General features: G+C 44.6%; 1 protein-coding gene across 1 annotated transcript in view; it reads left to right on the top strand.

Moving 5' to 3' along the window:
- The window catches only part of LOC105700219 (cadherin-86C), a 49,289-nt gene that overhangs the window by 9,883 nt on the left and 20,614 nt on the right, over nucleotides 1-18,792 (top strand). Inside the window, exons 2-5 of the mRNA XM_023432926.1 lie at nucleotides 3,329-3,534; nucleotides 8,099-8,340; nucleotides 10,674-10,757; nucleotides 10,841-10,966. Of these exons, the coding sequence (XP_023288694.1) occupies nucleotides 3,330-3,534; nucleotides 8,099-8,340; nucleotides 10,674-10,757; nucleotides 10,841-10,966 (657 nt within the window). The 5' untranslated portion in view covers nucleotide 3,329. The remainder of the gene's footprint in view (nucleotides 1-3,328; nucleotides 3,535-8,098; nucleotides 8,341-10,673; nucleotides 10,758-10,840; nucleotides 10,967-18,792) is intronic.

The following is an 18,792-nucleotide window of genomic DNA, read 5'->3' as shown; positions in this document are numbered from 1 at the left end:
TCTGGACTAGGCGCCGAAACGAGTGTGACCCCCGGCCGCCCGCACACGCCAGATGGACGCTCCGCCTAAAGTCGGCAACGGTTGCCAAGGAATGCCCAAAATCTTCGCGAGAAACTCGAAAATCCTGAAATAGGTGCTCCACGAGGACAACGATTTTGAGCGTATTTCTCAACCGATTGAGTTCGACGAGTGCTCATTTTAAACATAAAATGTTGACGTGTGTTTATATGGAAGCGATTTTCGATCAAGCACCTCCTTCCTAGTTAAAAGGGCATTCAAATTATGTCGTTGCACTTTTTTATATGAAAATGACCACTTATCGAAAATCGCTCCCATAAAAACACATGTCAACATTTCATCTTCGATATGAGCACTCGTTAAGCTCGATTGGTTTAGAAATACGTTCGGAATCGTTGTCCCCGTGAGGCCCTGCAAAATCACTGGAGTGGTGAGCGCCCTTAACCGCTGTGTCTTGGCAAACCAATGAAGACGGTTGTGGCATCGATTCGTCAGTCCACTCTTCTTCATCTTCAACTTACTCAACTTCCCGTGCTTGAAAAGGTTCATGAAAATCCATTGTTGAATCTTCAGTAATCTCAAACGAATTAAATTGGAATATACTATCCAAAAGAATCGTTTTAATAGATTCTTTTAAGAGTATTTCTTGTCGATTAACTTCCGTCTCCATTAAATACATAGTTTGAAACGTAGCTAACAAAAGGTAGATCACGTTTATAGGATTTATCATCATTATGCACAAATATATCGTAGCACGTCGACAAAATAATTTAACAAGGACGAAGTCCTGATCAGAACTGATCAGCATCGAATCCAGTGCAGACTTTATAAGAACGCACGTCGGCGTAGACGATTCCAAATTTGATTTGATTCAACGTACCACTCCCGTATCTTAGGTATCGAATATCGCTGACTCTATTTTTTTCATAAAAACAGTGAAAATCCAATTTTATCGTTTCACCACGGAGATTGTATTGCTAGTTGGAAATGGGTGATGACTGCATCGTCGAATCCTCTGCGAAACAATTTTAGCCTCTGAAACTATTTTTTAATTTATTTATAAATAATTGCATATTATGAAAATCAATGACATTCCACTGAACACCAAATCTAACAGTTACGTAACTTAAAACTAACAAATAACATAACATTTGTTACAATATAATAACCTAACAGTTACGTAACGTAGAGCTAACTAGTTACATGCCATTTGTTACAATGCAGTAACATAACAGTTACGTAACATGGAGCTAACAGGTTACATATCATTTGTTACTATCATATCTACATAAATCTAGCTTAACTTTGTTACTCTTATCTTACATTATGTTACTGTCCTGATATTACTGTGTATATGCAGCACATATTTGTAACAAAACAGAACCACATTGGTGCTGTCATCTATTTTATCACGTCATCGTCATCGTCATTGTCATAATTCATTGTCAAATGTCATAAGATTAATATATGTCATATTTTGTTTACTACTCGTATGAAAAAATGTGACTTTAATTCGTACGCGCATATACATTATCCAGTAATTGTTTGCTAGTCGAATGAAATCATAATAGTCTTTACGTAAAATCAGATAATTTATCATTACATCATTTCATTGAAAGTTTGATCTGTCATTTAATATCTAACTATTGTCAAGTACCAAAAAAATAATTANCGCGCGGGGTGCGGACGGCGCCAACCGTTGGCGCCGGTGACCCCCAAATGTAAACAGAGCGACCGAGGAGAGTCGTGTCGACTCTCGCTCGATCGCTTGAACATTCTCGTCACAATATATGAAACTCAATAAGATCGATGGCGGACACTTGGGAATGTTTCCTTGTAAGTAAGAAGAAATATGCAGACATCAATTAACATCTTCGATATAAAGAAAAGAGTAGACATTGTCACATTGTAGTGGCCTCCAAAAGGCAACGACGTGGGGGAGGGGCAGCTCCCACGCGACCAAGAGCCATCCGTAAACCTCCTCGTGGTGGGGCTGGATGCGGATCCCTATGGATCCGTAACAAAACGGCAAATGGCTACTGGGGAACCATGAGAGATGCTCGCTCTGCGGAGTTTGACCGCACTCTTGTTCCCCCTAGAGTTACCGGCGAAAGGTGGCCCTCATCATGGGAATACTTCTCGACCGGACGGCTGGAGGTGCTCCGGGTAACCCGTCCCGTGTCCTCGGTTTATCCGGGTGCGGGTTGGGGGCCGGCCCTACCGGCCGTAATAAGAAGGCCGGCGAGCTAGTACGGGCCGATAGGTGGGATAACCGATCCTATATTTGCCGGGTCAACTCGGCCGATGGATCGGGTTCCCACCCGACCTAGCCTGGAAAGCTCGTCAAACCACGCTGGAGCATTACGTCTCCGCACCACGCGGGTGCAGGGGAGGGACCTCCTCGAGGTTCCCCGCAGGCAACGGGTGGGGTCAAGCGGCCTCCCTTCGGGGAGTGCGTCGCGGAGGCCCTGTCCCGGCAAGCGCCTCCCCGGGGTTTGTACGATCGGTCCGGAGCATTCGGGTTTTTCCCGGCCCGTCCTGGGCCTTCGGGCCCCTTTGACGGTGGGGTTGCCAGGTGGGTGGATTCGTACGCCCCGAGAGGGGCGCCGATAGGAGGCGCAAGCCTCAGGTGCGGTCGGCCACTAGGCCGGTACTAGGATCTCTGTCACATTGTAGTCTTAACGAAAGTAATGCCAACGAAGTCTTCAAAAGTATTGACCGAGAAATATAGTATTACAAGAAACATTCCCAGAACATTTCGTTTCACATTTAACCTGAAAAGGTAATGCAATTACATGTTACATTAACTAATTACATATTACATATTATATTATATTAATTACATGCTTAAAGTGTGTCGTATATAAACAAAGATTCGAAATTTATTGGTACATATCAGGAATCAAAATTACAATTAACGACAGAATTTTTTGAACATTTCCTATCAGAGATTTTCAGCGGGATTCATACATTCTCGTCATTTCAATTTGTTGACGTCGACGATTACATTGTCATAGTCACGTACTCTGGTTTTAATTTCCTTTTTTCTGAACACTGAAATACGGACCGAAATTATTGATTAACGTATTGTTACGTTCGCAGCTAAGTATGCTGAGACGACCTTTCAATAAATGTAGTCTCCTAGTTGACGCGTTTCGATCAAATTTTATCACAAACTGAACGTCGTCGATTTTCGGATATTCCTTATTGTTTAACACGGTTACAATTGCTGAACAACGACCGAGTACTTATAGAGACATATTATCTGTTTATTAGATGATGTACCTCAACCGTATTTCCATTTTTACAGAATGCTATTTACGAATAGATGGTTCACGGTTTGGATTCATCTTGGAATTTATTGTGGAATGCTCGAATGTGCCCGACCACAGTTTGATACTTCAACGGATATGGGCTTAGTTCTGGTTCCAGCTGATGCAGAAGTTAATTCTGTTATATTCCGATTGCGTGCCACAGACCAGGACGCAGATTTTCCACTTGTTTTTGATACTACAGGTAATTATATGAAACCTAATTTCTGATATTTCCAATTTGTACAAAATGAGGCATTACACATCCCAAATTTATAAAGTGCATCATACAGTAATGGTTATAAAAATTGCAATACCTAGTAACAATGAGAATACATGCTCCGATTTAGCAAGAAAAAAGATCATTATGCCCGAGTAATAAATGACTAAAATTTCAATTATTGTAGTCAGACATTTTTTTTTTCCTTTCTGTATATTGAAACTGTTCAAACATGAACATCCATAATTTACTTCTCGTAATACTAATATTTCACTCTACTGATGTTCGTCCACTGGCGTCCAAAAGATTGATTCTCATTATTGCTTTCCACATTTAAGGGTACGCACTACACACTAACACTCAGGGTTAAGTCCTCTTCAGACGGCGGTGTAGATTGTCATTATCGAGGAACTGTAATACCTCGACGTTGGGATGGCGATGTAGACGATCTTCATGCTTCCCAGCAAATTGTTTAATCACTTCTTTAACAAAAAGGACCCTTAGATCTCTATGGAGGTCGGAATTGCTTACATACCAAGGGGCATCAACGATAGTTCTCAGTACTTTATTTTGCCACCTTTGGATAATCCTGATATTATTACCGCTTGTACATCCTCATATTTGGATACCATAAGTCCAGGTCGATTTGAGAACGTGGTTGTATATCAGTAATTTATTTTGTACTAACACTTTTGAGTGCCGTCCCACAAGCCAGTACATCTGGCGACATCGCTTTTCTTTTGCATTGCCGTTTGGGCTTTTTGTGCGTAACTGGGCGGACTCGAAGCTCTTTACGCTTCTTAGATTTTGGTAGAATCCATGCTGTTTCTCGGGCGACCAATTCTTCTTCTTCATACGAATTTATCGGACTATAGTTCTTGGGTGGTTGCAACTTTTCGATCGTACCTCGTAGGTTTTTAATTTCCTCATTTGCACGTCTGAGTGCCTCCTCAAGAGTTTTGATTTTTTCATCTCTCTCAGCTGTTATTGAGTATAGTAGGGTAATTTCATTTTTTTGAGCTCCAGATGTAAACATTGTGATAACCCGAACCACCTCGGCAGCCGGATACCACTCGCAAGCAATGATATATTATCAATACCAGAGCGCCCTTCGTACACTTTTTCACTGTCCGAGAGTCAAACTCAAACTAGAGTAAACCACTTAAGGCAGAATTCTCACCCACTGACTCGCGCTCGAGACAGACAGAGAATATTAAATCACAAAAGCGTTTCGTACTTCGCGAAACAGCCGAGATTCAAACATCAGAAATGATCGCACTTTGCGAAAGGAATTACTATATAAGGGTTCGTACATCGCGAAAACGGAACTTTAACGCGACGGCCGTATAAGACAGCATTCTTGATTTCGGGTCGACATGGCTTCCTGGTCCGTCCGAAGAGAGAAGTAGCAACGCGATTAATTCAAACAAAGGCCACTCACACGAGACTTTGGACAAACGATAATGAAACAGGCCGCTCACACGGAACTCGGCCGAATAAAATGAAATAGGCCGCTCAACAAAACAATGGCCGACTAGAATGCGAAAGGGTGGACGACGTGCCGCGTGGCCCGACGACAGGTTACCCGGTGAAAGTGCCAAACGGGAAAATGTAGTCAAAACTAATCACATCCTACTCTAATTACGGTACGCTCAAACCTCGGACTCGGCGGGTGCGGCGATGCTCCCTCGATGAAAGGGCCACCGGATGCGGCGATCCACCACAGGTAGCTGAATTAACGTTGAGGCAGCGATGGGTGGAAACTCTCGAAGGCAACGAATAAATTTGGATACACCCAAGCAGCTTGGTGCTCGAAGACCAAGAAGACCGGGTTCTCGCTTTGGTCCTCCGGGCAGGCTCGGTGCGGCTCCTCATCGACGGCTCGAAGTCCACTTTATTTTGTTACGTGGCGGCCGAGCGGAAGCGAGGCCGGGGAAATTCGGTTAGGGATTACCTGGATTTCGTGCGTAACGAATGTATTAATCTTGTGAGGACATTGACCCGAGCGGCTAGATAAACTCCTCTGGTGGGATCTATGGAAGTGAGGACTAGAAGAGCGTCTGAATGGATGGCAATCTGGGCTAGTGTGCTATGATTGTTGTATTTATTCGTCAGTGAGATTGAGTTTATAATCAGCTGGGAGGGGTACCCGAAGTGCCTTAACCTAATTTTCTCTGGGTTATTACACTTCCGCATCGCGGCGGTTCTGGTGTCGCGATAGCGCGCTTTAGCGGCGGTAGGTTACTGGACGCCCGGAGTGCTGACGCGGGGATTCTTTACTGTTAGAACAGCGAACTATTCGTGATTCTATTTTATCTCGCGACGCTGAGATTTCGAGCTCAGTTGTTCGAAGGATGTTGAAGAGTCTTATTCTATCCGGTTGATCGGAGCAAGGCATGGAATTCGCGATAATGATTAGTATTCGGTTTGGTCGAATATGGGGGTTAACAAGTAATGAAATGAAGATAAGTCAAGTTTGTGAAGGATTCTCTACCTGGCTTAATCAGCGGCCGAATTCGGTGACACTCTCCTTTGATCGACCCAGCCAAATGACTGCGCGTGGACACCTTCGTCCCGTGGCGTGCCCTAGAGTTGGAGGTCTCCTAGAAGCCCCTCATCCAACGGAAGTCGGAGTGCCGCCGTCTGTTCCTGACTCGGTGCCCTGGGATCGCTGGAGTACCGAATGGCTCTACTGCGGCTCGCAGGATAAATGATCTTCGACAGGGAGTCCAGCGGTCTCGGTCTTAGACTCGTTAGGAACGGAGTACAGAAGATCAGGAGCTTCACTAAAGGTCGTCGACGAACGTCGACGTTGACTACCTTGTGGCAACTTGAAAGACTAACTAACTAACTAATTGGAAGGCTAAAAGCGTCGCTGATTTGGTGGTTGTCCGTTTTATTGGCAGGTTGTTACAATTGGTGGGGGATCCTAGGGCCCAGGTGATGGTGGCGTTTCTGTGTCGTGCTGATGCGCTGTGTAATCATCAGATTGTTCGCTTCGGGTCAATCGATGCCTTTTAGAGTCGTCTTGGCCGATCAATTTGTCGTGTCAGGTAGCCTAGTTCTGCATCCTTTCGCAAGAGTTTCCTAATCGCGTTCCCGTACTCGGATTTCCACGGCTGGCTTCCGGTGATCGGAATATGTTTCTTCCTACATTAAGGTACTAAGGGTTCCTACGAAACAGTTTGGTCTCCGTCGGCTGCCAAGTGCGACCGCCCTGGGCTCTCATCGCACGCTAGGTTTGAAGTCACACCGGTAGTCCAATCGGGGCGCACGGATGACGCGTGACATCACCGGGAGTAGTGTTCAGGGGCGTAGCTCCTCGGGTATCCAGTGGCGCCGGTCCTGGGCTTTCTTGAGCCGAAGTTTTCCTCATGGTGTAACTTGAGGGCGCCGACATCCCCTGATGCGGCTGCTCCCGGGTAAGGAGATCGGTGGGCCCTTCCACCCTGGGGTCACCACGCCCTGGCTTCGACGCAGGGGGCGATGCAAATGAGACCCTGCGCCGTTGCCTTTATAGGGACTCCCTTGAGTGAAAGATCCTGAGAGTTGAGATCCTCCCTTGAGTGAGAGAAGGGGGGGGTCCAGGGCTCTGGAGACAGCGCCCTCCTTCTGCCAACGGTGAGGAGCCGGAAAACCGGGTGCGGACGCGATGAGTGACGACGCCGTCATGAGTCGGTCCTTGCCGTAAAGCGCGGGGCCTCGAGCGGTTCGGTACGGCCCTGCTCCCCGCGGCCCCGGTATCCGTGGACGGTAGCGGGGCGAGACTCCCTGGCCACTATCTTCTCTTTGCCCATGGTTCCTCGAAATGCCCTTGTCCCGCGACCGTTTTCCGGGATGTTGATTTCTGCGCTGTCTGCATTCGTCTCACCGCAAGGACGTCCTATCGTCTATGTTACACGCAACTTATGTACTACAAAAAATTAAGGTAGCGTAATTAATACTAAGCTCCCTCCGCTCCGCGGTCTCAGGCGCCGAGCATGCTGAAATGAAAAATAGATGAAATAAAATAATACCGAATTAAATACAATTTCACTGTCTTCGGCAATTATTTAATGCTATCTCCGAAATTAAATATAATATTTTATAATATTCTGCCCTTGTGACGATCACCCCCAGGATACATCGTTACAAGGAAGAAAGTTTTGAAAAACTTAATATCACATTTTCATCCCTAACTAGCGTCACAACAAAGATATGAGGTTGAAACTTGGCAAAAAATGTTTATTGATAGCAAGCTAACAGCTAATGTATGCAATATTTAATTTGGCCCACGGGCACTTTTCACATGCTTACCCGGCTACACCCTTTCCTATCATTGTTGAGTACTTGAGTTTCCCCATCACAACTAAAGTGGGATGTGTGGAAGGATTTCACTATAGGGTCAAGGTAGCTTGATTGGCGGAATATTTTCCCAGATATCAAGAGGCCCGGATCCGTATCCCGACGCAATCACCTGAATTTGTTGCCAATCTTACATGAATAAAATCTTGTTCCTCGAAGACTTGTATTATTGTTAAAGTATTGCATATAATTATTTTATTTGCAGCAACCATTTCACCAATTGTGCGCATTGAGAATTTACCGTGTACATTATACAACAAAGTATGTCAAGCTAATGTCATCTTAATTAAACGTCTGATTCCGGGTCGCTTGCACGATTTTGCTGTACGGGTTAAAGACGCAAAGGGCGACTCAAATTCAATGCAAGCAACAATTTCGGTAACAAATGCAACAACATCTCGACAGATGATATTTCCGCATATACCATCACTTATAATGGTACCTGAGGTAAGCAAAATAGTACCCAGTAGTAGAATAAGAAAAACGGAAGGTATTTGATATGCGTAGGCAAGTTATTAATGACATTTTTTTACATCTCGTGGTACACTATGTTAATCACCTTGTACTGAAATGATATCTCTTTATTATTTTCTATACAGATTTGTCCAGTTCAATTTGAAATCGAGCACTTGATTATTTGCAAAACCTACATTAATCATCAAAACCATTTAACCACAAATTGAGAATTCATAACCAATTAACCTTTTAGCTACTAAACGCCACTATAGTGGCTTTCGCGTATGTTAACTTTTCGAACGGTACGCCACTATAGTAGCTTTCGTGAATATCATGTTTTTTAAACAAAAAACATATTGTAGATAATTGGTATACCAGTCCGGCTTTATTCCCGTATGTCTACGACAATGCAACAAACGCGTGCGGTACTGTAAAACATCGAAGAAAGGACGTGCCTATTATGAACGAAAAATTGAAAGCAGGTGAAATATGTATTTGATCTTCGCCTAATCTGGTAGCTCTCAAATGGCAAGACAAACGCAAAGTATATATGCTGTCCACTTGCCACTCTGCAGATTTAGTAAACACGAAAAAATTAATTACCGGACGGAGCAAGTTTACCGAAAACCGTCTTGCACAGTGGACTATAGTACAAGTATGGACGCGATAGACAATAGGAATAAAGTAATAACTAATGTTGAATCCGTCAGGAAAAGTATTAAGTGGTATAAAAAACATTTTTTCCATTTACTTGATGTGACCATTTGTAATGCGTTTTGTTTATACAAGATGAAGATAAATAAATATTGACAATGGGCGCATTTTACCTTCAATTAATAAAAGAAATGGTAAAAAAATATAAGACTTTAGACAATAATTATAGCAATCGTAATAACTCTACTGCCGACCACCCATTAAAATTAAAAGTAAAACATTTCCCGTCATTTTGTAAAACTGTAAATACCAAAAAAATATTGCAAAACTGTGCAGTGTGCTAAAAAAATGATGTATGGAGAAGATCTCGATACGAACGTAAAGATTGTAATGTGGGACTTGTCGTCTCTTGCTTTAAAACGTATCACACACAATTATACTATTAACTAATAAGGTATACGTCATCATATTAGCTCATTGTGTATTTTTCGAACCTATTACATGAAAATGTATAAATAAATTATAATTTGTTCTCTTATAACTCTATTTTTCTCTAATGTCATAGTAAGAAGCGTCATGCATAGTTTACGCGCGGTCCGCGCTGAAGCTTGCCGTACAGAGATACAGTATTGCGGAAAGTTCAGACGTAGCTAAAAAGTTAATTTCACCAAGGAAGCAAAATAGAATATTGCTCCTGCAGATGAGAAATTTTTCTTTCTTCTACCTTAAGGTGAAGTGAAACACGTCGAGGAACTTGATCAACGTCGATAAAGAAGATTTTTCTCAATGCCTACGTTGCCGACGTTCGTTTTTACATTGACAGCTGTATCGAATTATATTGGGTATTGTCCCAAATGGCATACTCTACCTGTCGTTTTCGTATAATAATTATAAAGAAATCGAAGTAAAACTCCAGAAATCCTCTGGATTCATGCTTTCTGGGGCTCTAATTGACTGCAGTGGTACCTCCTGCGCCATCTGTGATTTCCAGGTCAATTAAATTTTCACTCCAAGACCTCGTATTACCATCGTTTTGGCATAGAAGCGCATACAACACTTTTTTTGCCTTTATCCCGTTCAAATGCGAGTTTATCAATTACCAGAGTGTTCTAAATTGTCGTAAAATTGTCCTGACCCTTTTGTTTCTCACATCAGAGCCTTCAATAATTGTATATTGATCGAAATATGAGAGCTCGACGCCATTTTGGTTCCTGTCTGGGCTAAGTTAAAACAATTTTTCCAGAAATTCAAAGTTTGAATGTGTCAGGACAATTCTTAGACGATCAGGAGTGATGTTTCAAAGTTTCGGACAGTTTGGTCTAATACCCTTAAAAAAAAGTGTTGTATTCGAATCGACTGATTTGAAGGGGGTTTCACTTCACCTTAATGCCAGTCCACTTTCAAAGTTTCGGACAGTTTGGTCTAATACCCTTAAAAAAAAGTGTTGTATTCGAATCGACTGATTTGAAGGGGGTTTCACTTCACCTTAATCGTCCGAAAGTGTTATGGGATACTGCAGCATCGAATGTCGCTTCACTATTCTTAATACTACATTACGAAGAAGTAATAAAAAAAAATCTTAAGAATAAAGTGACCAATATTCTGAATTTTCAGTACAACGTTTAATGGTTTAGAATACGTATGCATATACATATTGCTTATAATTACAGGACACGAAACCAGATGTAGAACTTGACTACCTTCTAGCCAATTCTAATCCATGGAGCGGTAAACCTGTTTACATTGAATTGTGGGTATGTTAAGGCGTTTCATATAATTTAATACGGATTGTGATTCATACGAATAATTCATAGTAACAATTTTGTGTATGTTACAGCAACCGAAAGACATGTTTACGATTAAGCAACGACAAACTCCTACGCAAACCCGAGGAATCATCACATTAATTGGTGAATTAGATTTTGAGACACAGTCAATGTACACGCTCACCATTTATGCCACGGTAAGTGACACATCAATCTATTAAAACGAGGCAGAAGGCATCGCGCGCCACCTGTCCGTTCCAGAATGTAATATCGCCGAAATAAAACGTGATCAATAAGGCAATAAACGATAAGACTATCTAGGGAGATATGAGATGTTGGCGAAAGTTGATTTGTGAAAGCTGACATGTTGGGGAGACCTTGCAAACCCGTCGCAATACTGCGATACCACGGAGGGAACTAATTTATATTCAACGCTGAGAGAAGTAGCAAGTAAAGAGATAGAAGAAACTGTTGAAGTAACTACGAGCAGTAATCCATGAGCAATTCTGAGCAGTTTAAATAAAGTTAATCTGGACATTCTTTCTCCAGCCAACTTGGTCTTCTGTGAGCACAAGTACTCCGCAAAAATGAAGGTATGCTATGACGTAGCAGAATTCTGCCGTCACAATTACGGGCGCCGCAGTGGCGGTAGGTACCGAATTTTTGTAAATAATTAACTACAGCATCGGCGGCGACTCTCGGTGTCATCATATGCAATCCCTAGACGTAAGTATGTGTTGTAAGTCATTCTTTTGTAGTAAGCATTGTTATCTAGGGTGTCTGGCATAAGATTTAATATAATGAGACATTGCCGCGACCGGCTCGAGTCGAGGAGGAGCATTCGGGTAAGGAGCCTCCATCTAACAAGCCCTGGGAACGATTTCGATGGAATTCGGCCGTTTAATTACTGCGCCGCGGTACTTTACGTGTCATCTGACATAAGCGTCTCTAAGGATCGACGTGTAGCGGTTTCGTCGGTGCGTGGCAGATTCGAGGAGGGGGTTTTCTGCATTTCGGAGTTTCTGCCGGTCCTTGGACTCATTGTCCAGGATATTTCGAGAGTCGCCGAAAGTGCCGAGAGTCGCTCCGCTGCCGTCCCGTTGCTACCTTACCGTTGTTGCCGCTTGCTGCCGTCTTGTTTCGGTTTCACGTCTAATTTGGCGAGCAAAACCACCTGGGGCTGTATAACGTTTATTTCCGGTCCATCTCATAAAATAAAGTGTAACCCGTAGATTCCTTCTCGACATACGACTCACATTCCGCCATTTTCCGAGCCGCGGGTCTGGAGAAATTAAGTAACCACGTAAATGGTATAATGTTGTGGCGGCTGTTTCGTTGTTTTAAGACCGGGACTCTTTTCCCGTGTGTACATACCATGTCTTGAGTCAGTGATCCCCTGGTCAAACGTTATCACCCCACCCGGCTCGAATTGGTCCCAAATTGTTGCGGGAGTCCGGACGGTGTTAGGTTTGGGCATAGTGCCCCTTTTCGGTTCTCTCGGGGTGCAGGGTGAAGTCTCTGGTGAGAAACCGTCTGCTACTCTTTATCATGCAGGACCGTGAATTATACTTGCCGTAGAGATACTGAAGTGAATTTGTGAAAGACAGAATAAAAGAGTTTTCGAGGGTAAATTTGATAAATTTGATCGTGATCTGTCTGATTTCAAAATTTTTGAATCCTTATCGAAACGAATTCTTATCGTCGCTCCGCTTCCCCCCCCCCCCCCGACACCTCTGTGCCACAAGCGACAACTTGGCTCCTTGCGGAGCTGAGTAGCCGGACATCCATTCTTTCCACGTTTTTTCCGGGAGCCGGGCTGAATACCTGACGACTTAAATAAATTTACGCGAGCCGTTCCTCGTATTGAATTTCTATCGCCCGGCCGAACTCGGAATTGGCACAGGAAAATTTCGCGGAACACCAGATTTACAGGGTGTGGTCTGCGTGACCCTAATTCCTGTCACAAATTTCTGGCGCTCAACATGGGGCGTTCTTGCAATAAATGTACTAAATTTTTTTGATACCATCTTATTTTGGAGCAATTATTTAGAAAATATTATCTTTGACTTGTAACGAGAACGAGAGAAAAGTTTAGCGCGAGTATGCGGAATATTGCCATGATTTTATAATGGTTAAAGCTGAGCATGGATTAAATTCTGAAATTTGATCCGGGAAATTCTGTTGCTGTTAACTACCGCCCCGGTTTTACATTGCCCGGACTTTTCTTTACAATTCACGGTACAGACTGATGACAGCACTATCGGTCTAGGAGCCATCCTTTCGTAAGAAAAGAAGAGAAATGGGTAATGGCGTACACGAGTAGGATGTTCAACGACACCGAGAGGGAGTATATCGTAACGGAACTAGAGTTCTTCACCGTAATTTTCGCGATTGATAAATAGCTACCTTATTCAGAAGGGTATCGTTTCTGTGTTGTAACCGATCATAGTAGTCTCCGTTGACGGAATAAGCTCAAAACCTTTTCCGGTCGTTTAGTTCGTCGGGCCTCGGCTCTTCAAGGGCATGATTATGAAATTATCTATCGTAAGGACAGTACAAACATGGTACCGGATGCCTTGTTGTGATCAGCGGAGGGTAATGTCGCCCTGATAGTCTGTGCCGTTGAGCCCGAGGTAGAGGACAGCGTCTTATGATACACCCAACAAGTCGCCGAGGTTACGAGTCAGTCCGGGAAATTTCCTGGTTGGCAGATTGAAAACGGTCACCCTTATTATCGACGGGCAGATCCTTTATTAAAACAACTGGCAGGAGACCTCGACCAATGAAAGTTTGGTATTGCCTCTGGGCTGACGGTTACGAGCTTTGCAGGAGGCCCATGATGACGTTCTGGCCGGACATTTAGGGGTAGATAAGACCTTTCGTCGTCTGGCCCGGGAGTACTTTTGGATCGGTCATTCCTGTGTTGTCATAACGTATGTTTGTCGGTGAGCGACTTGTCAGAGTGTAAGATGGAGCAACAGCGTCCCTCGGGATTATTTGGCTCTCCTGTGGTTTCTTAACCCTGGGTTATGGTAGCTGCCGACATAATGGGACCCTTTTCACCAAGTCGTCAGCAATTTTACTATCTATTGGTAATTCAAGACCTGTTTACCAAATGGGTGAAATGCAAGCCACTTAGGAAAGCTACCGGTGCTGCCATTGAAGAGGCTGTCGAGAATTTGGTATTTTGTCGTTGGGGAGTACCAAAAGTACTGCTCATCGACAATAATACTGAATTTCTAAATAATACCTTACAAGAATTTACCGCCTCTTATGGGTTCAAGTTTTGCTAAATCCCTTCATATCATGCCCAAACTAACCCCGTAGAGAGGGTCAATCGAATATTAAAATCCATGTTGGTATCATATTTCAGAGGTAACTGAGATCGGGACTTACACCTTTCCGCTCTACGATTCGCATATAACACGGCGCATCATAGTATTTTTGGTACTAATCCTGCTTTCTTAAACTTTGGGCGTAATCAACTCCCGTTGCGATCGTATAGTCAAAGCTTAGAAAATCATTATGAAGTTACAATTCATATGGAGCCTCGATAATGGTAACGGCGTTGAGAATCTTTGAAGACTCTACAGACATGGGTCCGTATTAATTTAGAAGAATTTCGACAGCGAAAGGTGTATTACTATAATCCGACACGTACGAATCGTGTGTTTACCTTAGGCAATCTTATGTGGCGCCAACAGCGTATATTATCCTTGGCCGCAAATTACGTTGTTGCGAAGCTGGTACCGAGTTTTGTGGGTCCGTGTCGAGTGACTCGAGTTATTTTACCCGTCGTATATGAACTGTGCGATTTATCAGGAGGAGGTGGACGAAACTGTCATTTGTCCGATTTTAAATCAGTAGAAGCTTGAGCTGTCAGGATGAAATGAACTCCTGGTCTGGCGACTGGTGACGATATCTCTTACCCAAGATTGTCTTCCTTATTCCTGGTCGCCGCGTGACCGATACGTCGAGAGACGCCGTCGAAGCTACTACCGGAGATCATAGCGCGTTCCGTTCCTGCTGACGTTTTTGGTTCGGTGATCAGCCCACTCATCAACTCCTGCCGGGCACTAGTAAAGCACTGCCATGGGATAGGTGATCTCTTTCAGGATCGGCGAGGGAAACTTTTGGCTGGCCTGCGATGCGAATTAGCCTCGTCAGACTGTGGTCAGTTACGGAGGTTCCTGAAGACCCAATGTCCATGGGGGATGGAAATCCTGCAACGATTGGGGGTCAAGGAGCCAACGAACCACCAAAGGACACTCCGGATCTGGAACAGCCATCGGCCAGCGAAAGCCAGGGCCTGCCCCTGACAAGGGATGAGACCCAATACTCTCTCCGACTCCGGGTCAGAGGAAACCGCCATCTAGGTGATGCATAACGCTGATGAGGATCCAGCACCAACCCAGACCCCTCCGAAAACCAGCAACCAAATTCTTTCAAAGATAGTGCTGAAGACGTATTTCCGGGTTAACTAGGAATACTGTCAATTCGATTGGTCACTTAACGGCAACGGTCCCGCGGCAATGGGCAAGGTTACTTCCGCTACGAGCGAGAGGGGGGGGACCTCTCCACCCGTGACTACCGACGTTCTGCACCCAGACGGCCGAAACATATGTTGGAATTGTTAACACGAGGGCCACCGCTACTCCGACTGTACAGAGAGGCGCCGCCGGTTTCGCTACGGATGTGGAGCTCAGGGCGAATATCGGGGAAGCTGCCCCCGCTGCAGAGACACCTACTGGTAGGAGCTCCGCCATAAGATTAGCGCCGTGCGCACTTCTGCCCCTTAGTCATGACGAGGGATTGAGGTCGCACTGCATTGGCCGAACGTTCACCCCGTTGAAGGTTCCCCGTCAACCAGTCTTATAATAGACCTTAAGGATCCACTTGGCCGCACACAGGAAAATAGTACGAAACTGTTGTTATTTTGTTCTGTTCTATTCTGTGCCAGTTCCAAGTTATTGTTATTGTTTCGGATTGATTATTCAACTTCCGGGTATCGAGCCAAACTTTAAAGAGTATGCTAACTGTACAATTACTCCTACCCATTCCCCTCGTATACTACCGCTACCATTTTGTTATTTTTGTTTGTCAGAGCGAAAATGAGCATTCATCTCTCAAGTACAGGTGCAGCGAGGGTTTCGACCGATAGCCCCTGTGTCCTGCGGCTTCCCCGAGGAGGGAGGAGTATATGACGTTACATGATTCTGCCGCCACAATTACGGGCGCAGCGGTGACGGTAAGTACCGTATTTTTGTAAATAATTAACTGCAGCAGATTTCCGGATCATCATGAGCAATTCCTAGTTGTAAGTATGAATTGTAAATAATTGATTTGCAGTAAGCACTGTTATCCAAGGTGTGTAGTATAAGATTTAATATGACGATTCTGCCACGACCGGTTCGAGTCGAGGCGGAGCATTCGAGTAAGGAGTCTCCATCTAGCGAGCCCTAGGAGCGATTTTGATGGAATTTGGCCATTTAATTACCGCGCCGCAATACTTTTGATAACATCTGGCATAAGCGCTTCTAATTGTAAGTGTCGACGCGTAGTGGCTTCGTCGGCGCGTGGCAGATTCGAGGAGGGGGTTTTCCGCATTTCGGCGGTCTTGCCGATCCTCGGACTCATCGTCCAGGTATTTTTTCGGACGTCGCCGAAAGTGCCTTATCGTTGCTGCAGCCTTGTCCTGTTCTACGTCTAATTTGGTGAGCAAACCCAACTGCGGTTGTATAAAGTTTATGAAATAAAGTGTAACCCGTAGATTCCTCCATGGCACACGACCCATCATTTTCCGTGTCGAGGGTTCTGGAAAATGACGTAACTGCGTAAATGGTATAAGTGTCGTCGCGGCCGTTTTGTCGTTTTAGGACCGGCTCTTTTACCTAGTGTGTATACCGTGCGCTTGCCTTAAGTCAGTGATCCCCTGGTTAAACGTTATCAACCCGCCCGGTCCAAATTGGTCCCAAATTGTCGCGGGAGTCCGGGCGGGGTTAGGTTTGAGCCGTGTCGAATTATGTTGGGTATTGTACTAATTGATATACTCCATATGTCGTTTCCGTACAATAATTATGAAGAAATCGAAGTAAAACACCAGAAATCTCTTGAATTCGTGGTTTTTAATGCCCTGTTACGTCCCACGTAACTCAACCCTTTCAATTATATATATTATATAAATTAAGCGTCATAATTACTATTTTATTAAATACTATCTTAATTCGATATTATTATAGTGTTATATCGTCTTCGCTCGTCTCTCTATTTTCTTCCGAACATACGTTAGTAACGTCCTCAAAATAGGTAACCGTCATCAAGCGAAAAGTGATACGAACGAGAGTTCCTTGTTCTTAATCCTCTAGGAGAACGATGATCCGGGCCAGTGGTAGCCCAACTCAGGGTTCCAAGTACACATTGTTAGTACACGTAAGAAAACTCATAAAAGTGGACAATGTTAAGTTCAGGGCAGTGTCCTCCCTCTACCAAAATTTTGAGACAACGCACCTCAAGAATAGTATAAAAAGGGACGCACCTGTGCTCCCAGGTCAGCAGTCAGCAAAGGAGTCGACTCGGAAGGTGTCCTGGCGGATTCCGAGGACTCGTAAGTTTTAGAGTTATGCGTAGCCTCTCGTAGGGACCTGGTGGGCTTCTGGAGTTTACTGATCTGCTTTTGGAGTTCCCTGATTATAATTTGACCTACTACCACTGACCGTCTTATCGCGTCACCCGAAGCTTCGCAACGCAGAACGAAACCGAAACCGTAAGAATTAGACTCGCGGGTCCCGACGGATCCTTATGATTTATAGAAATTCTACTTGACAAGAGGCAAATACAGTCATCCTCGTCAACTTATTAACAATCTGCATTTATTGAGTCCCACTTCAGTTCCCCATTCCTATAAATTCCAACAGAGGATTTGGTCAAGCCGCTCGGATCATTTCCTCGCAACAATATTTAAAACGGTACGTGAGCGTATGAGGTAAGACCTCTTTAGGCAAAACCCAAGTATTTCCCCGGACCTCGCATTCCCTCAGCTGCTATGTAACAGCGTCGTGATCTGGGTTGGTCCTCGCATTTCGTTCTTTGTATCATCTGTTTCGAGTCCCACCTCTTCGAGTCTGAGGGCGAGGTTGGCTTTTCGCAGTTCCTAGATCCAGCTTGTCGCCATCTTGTCGACTACCGCTCGCAATTACGTTAAAAAAAAAATCCGTTACTTTCTCGCGTCTTCGCACCTTACAGCTACTATATGGTAGATCGAGTAGCCGCGTCTCCACCTAAACACTATCCTGGCAGGATCGCCATGTAACGGTAGGCCGTTGGTGCCACAGGTTAGGTGACGCCCCGTATGCCACGGTCTACGTTCGGTTTTCTTCCCGAGACAGTAGCCGCTCGGAGCGTTTGACGTGCGCGGCTAGAGTCTGGATGGAGTAATTCAGTCAATGCGTAACCGTAACAAAATTTATTGAAAGGGGTGCCGCCAAAATCTCCGTTGTGGAGCTACAAAAGGAAAGACTAATTCGTACTTTAGTATTGGCTCGTCATTCCTCAAGTGGAATGACGTTTCAAAATGGGGATGCTTCAAAATGGAAACCTTGTCGGCGCCACGGCGCGACTGTTCGCGTTACTCGTGACCCTGCTAGTGCGCAGCGGGTCGCGCGTGTCCTGGCGTTGTGCGGTGCGCGGCGACTTGTACTCGTCGTGTTGCCCTAGCCCTGGTGTTGAGCAATGCGGCTCGTCACAAGTAAATAAAATGTATTTAGAACGGCTAGTAGTTCTTACAAACCCGACACCTCCAGCCATCCGTCCTCCGAGCCGAGAGTTCTCCGACGCTAGGTTGGCAATACGTTGCCCCATTTGTGACGGCATTCCTCCCACCGAAATGCACAACAACATCTCCCCGGAGCAGTGGAGGCGCCTCGCCGGAGCATGGCAACGTCCTCTGAGGCCTGTAACTGTGGGGCCTCGCCCAAAACTTACCAAGAAGAAATGACCACAAGGTAGTTGGGATCAATCCACCGTA

Source organism: Orussus abietinus, unplaced genomic scaffold, assembly GCF_000612105.2.
Source record: "Orussus abietinus isolate OABI.00-Male unplaced genomic scaffold, Oabi_2.0 scaffold477, whole genome shotgun sequence".
Classification (NCBI taxonomy): domain Eukaryota; kingdom Metazoa; phylum Arthropoda; class Insecta; order Hymenoptera; family Orussidae; genus Orussus; species Orussus abietinus.
The sequence above is the reverse complement of the archived record's forward strand: the minus strand, read 5'-3'. Positions and strand labels throughout refer to the sequence as shown.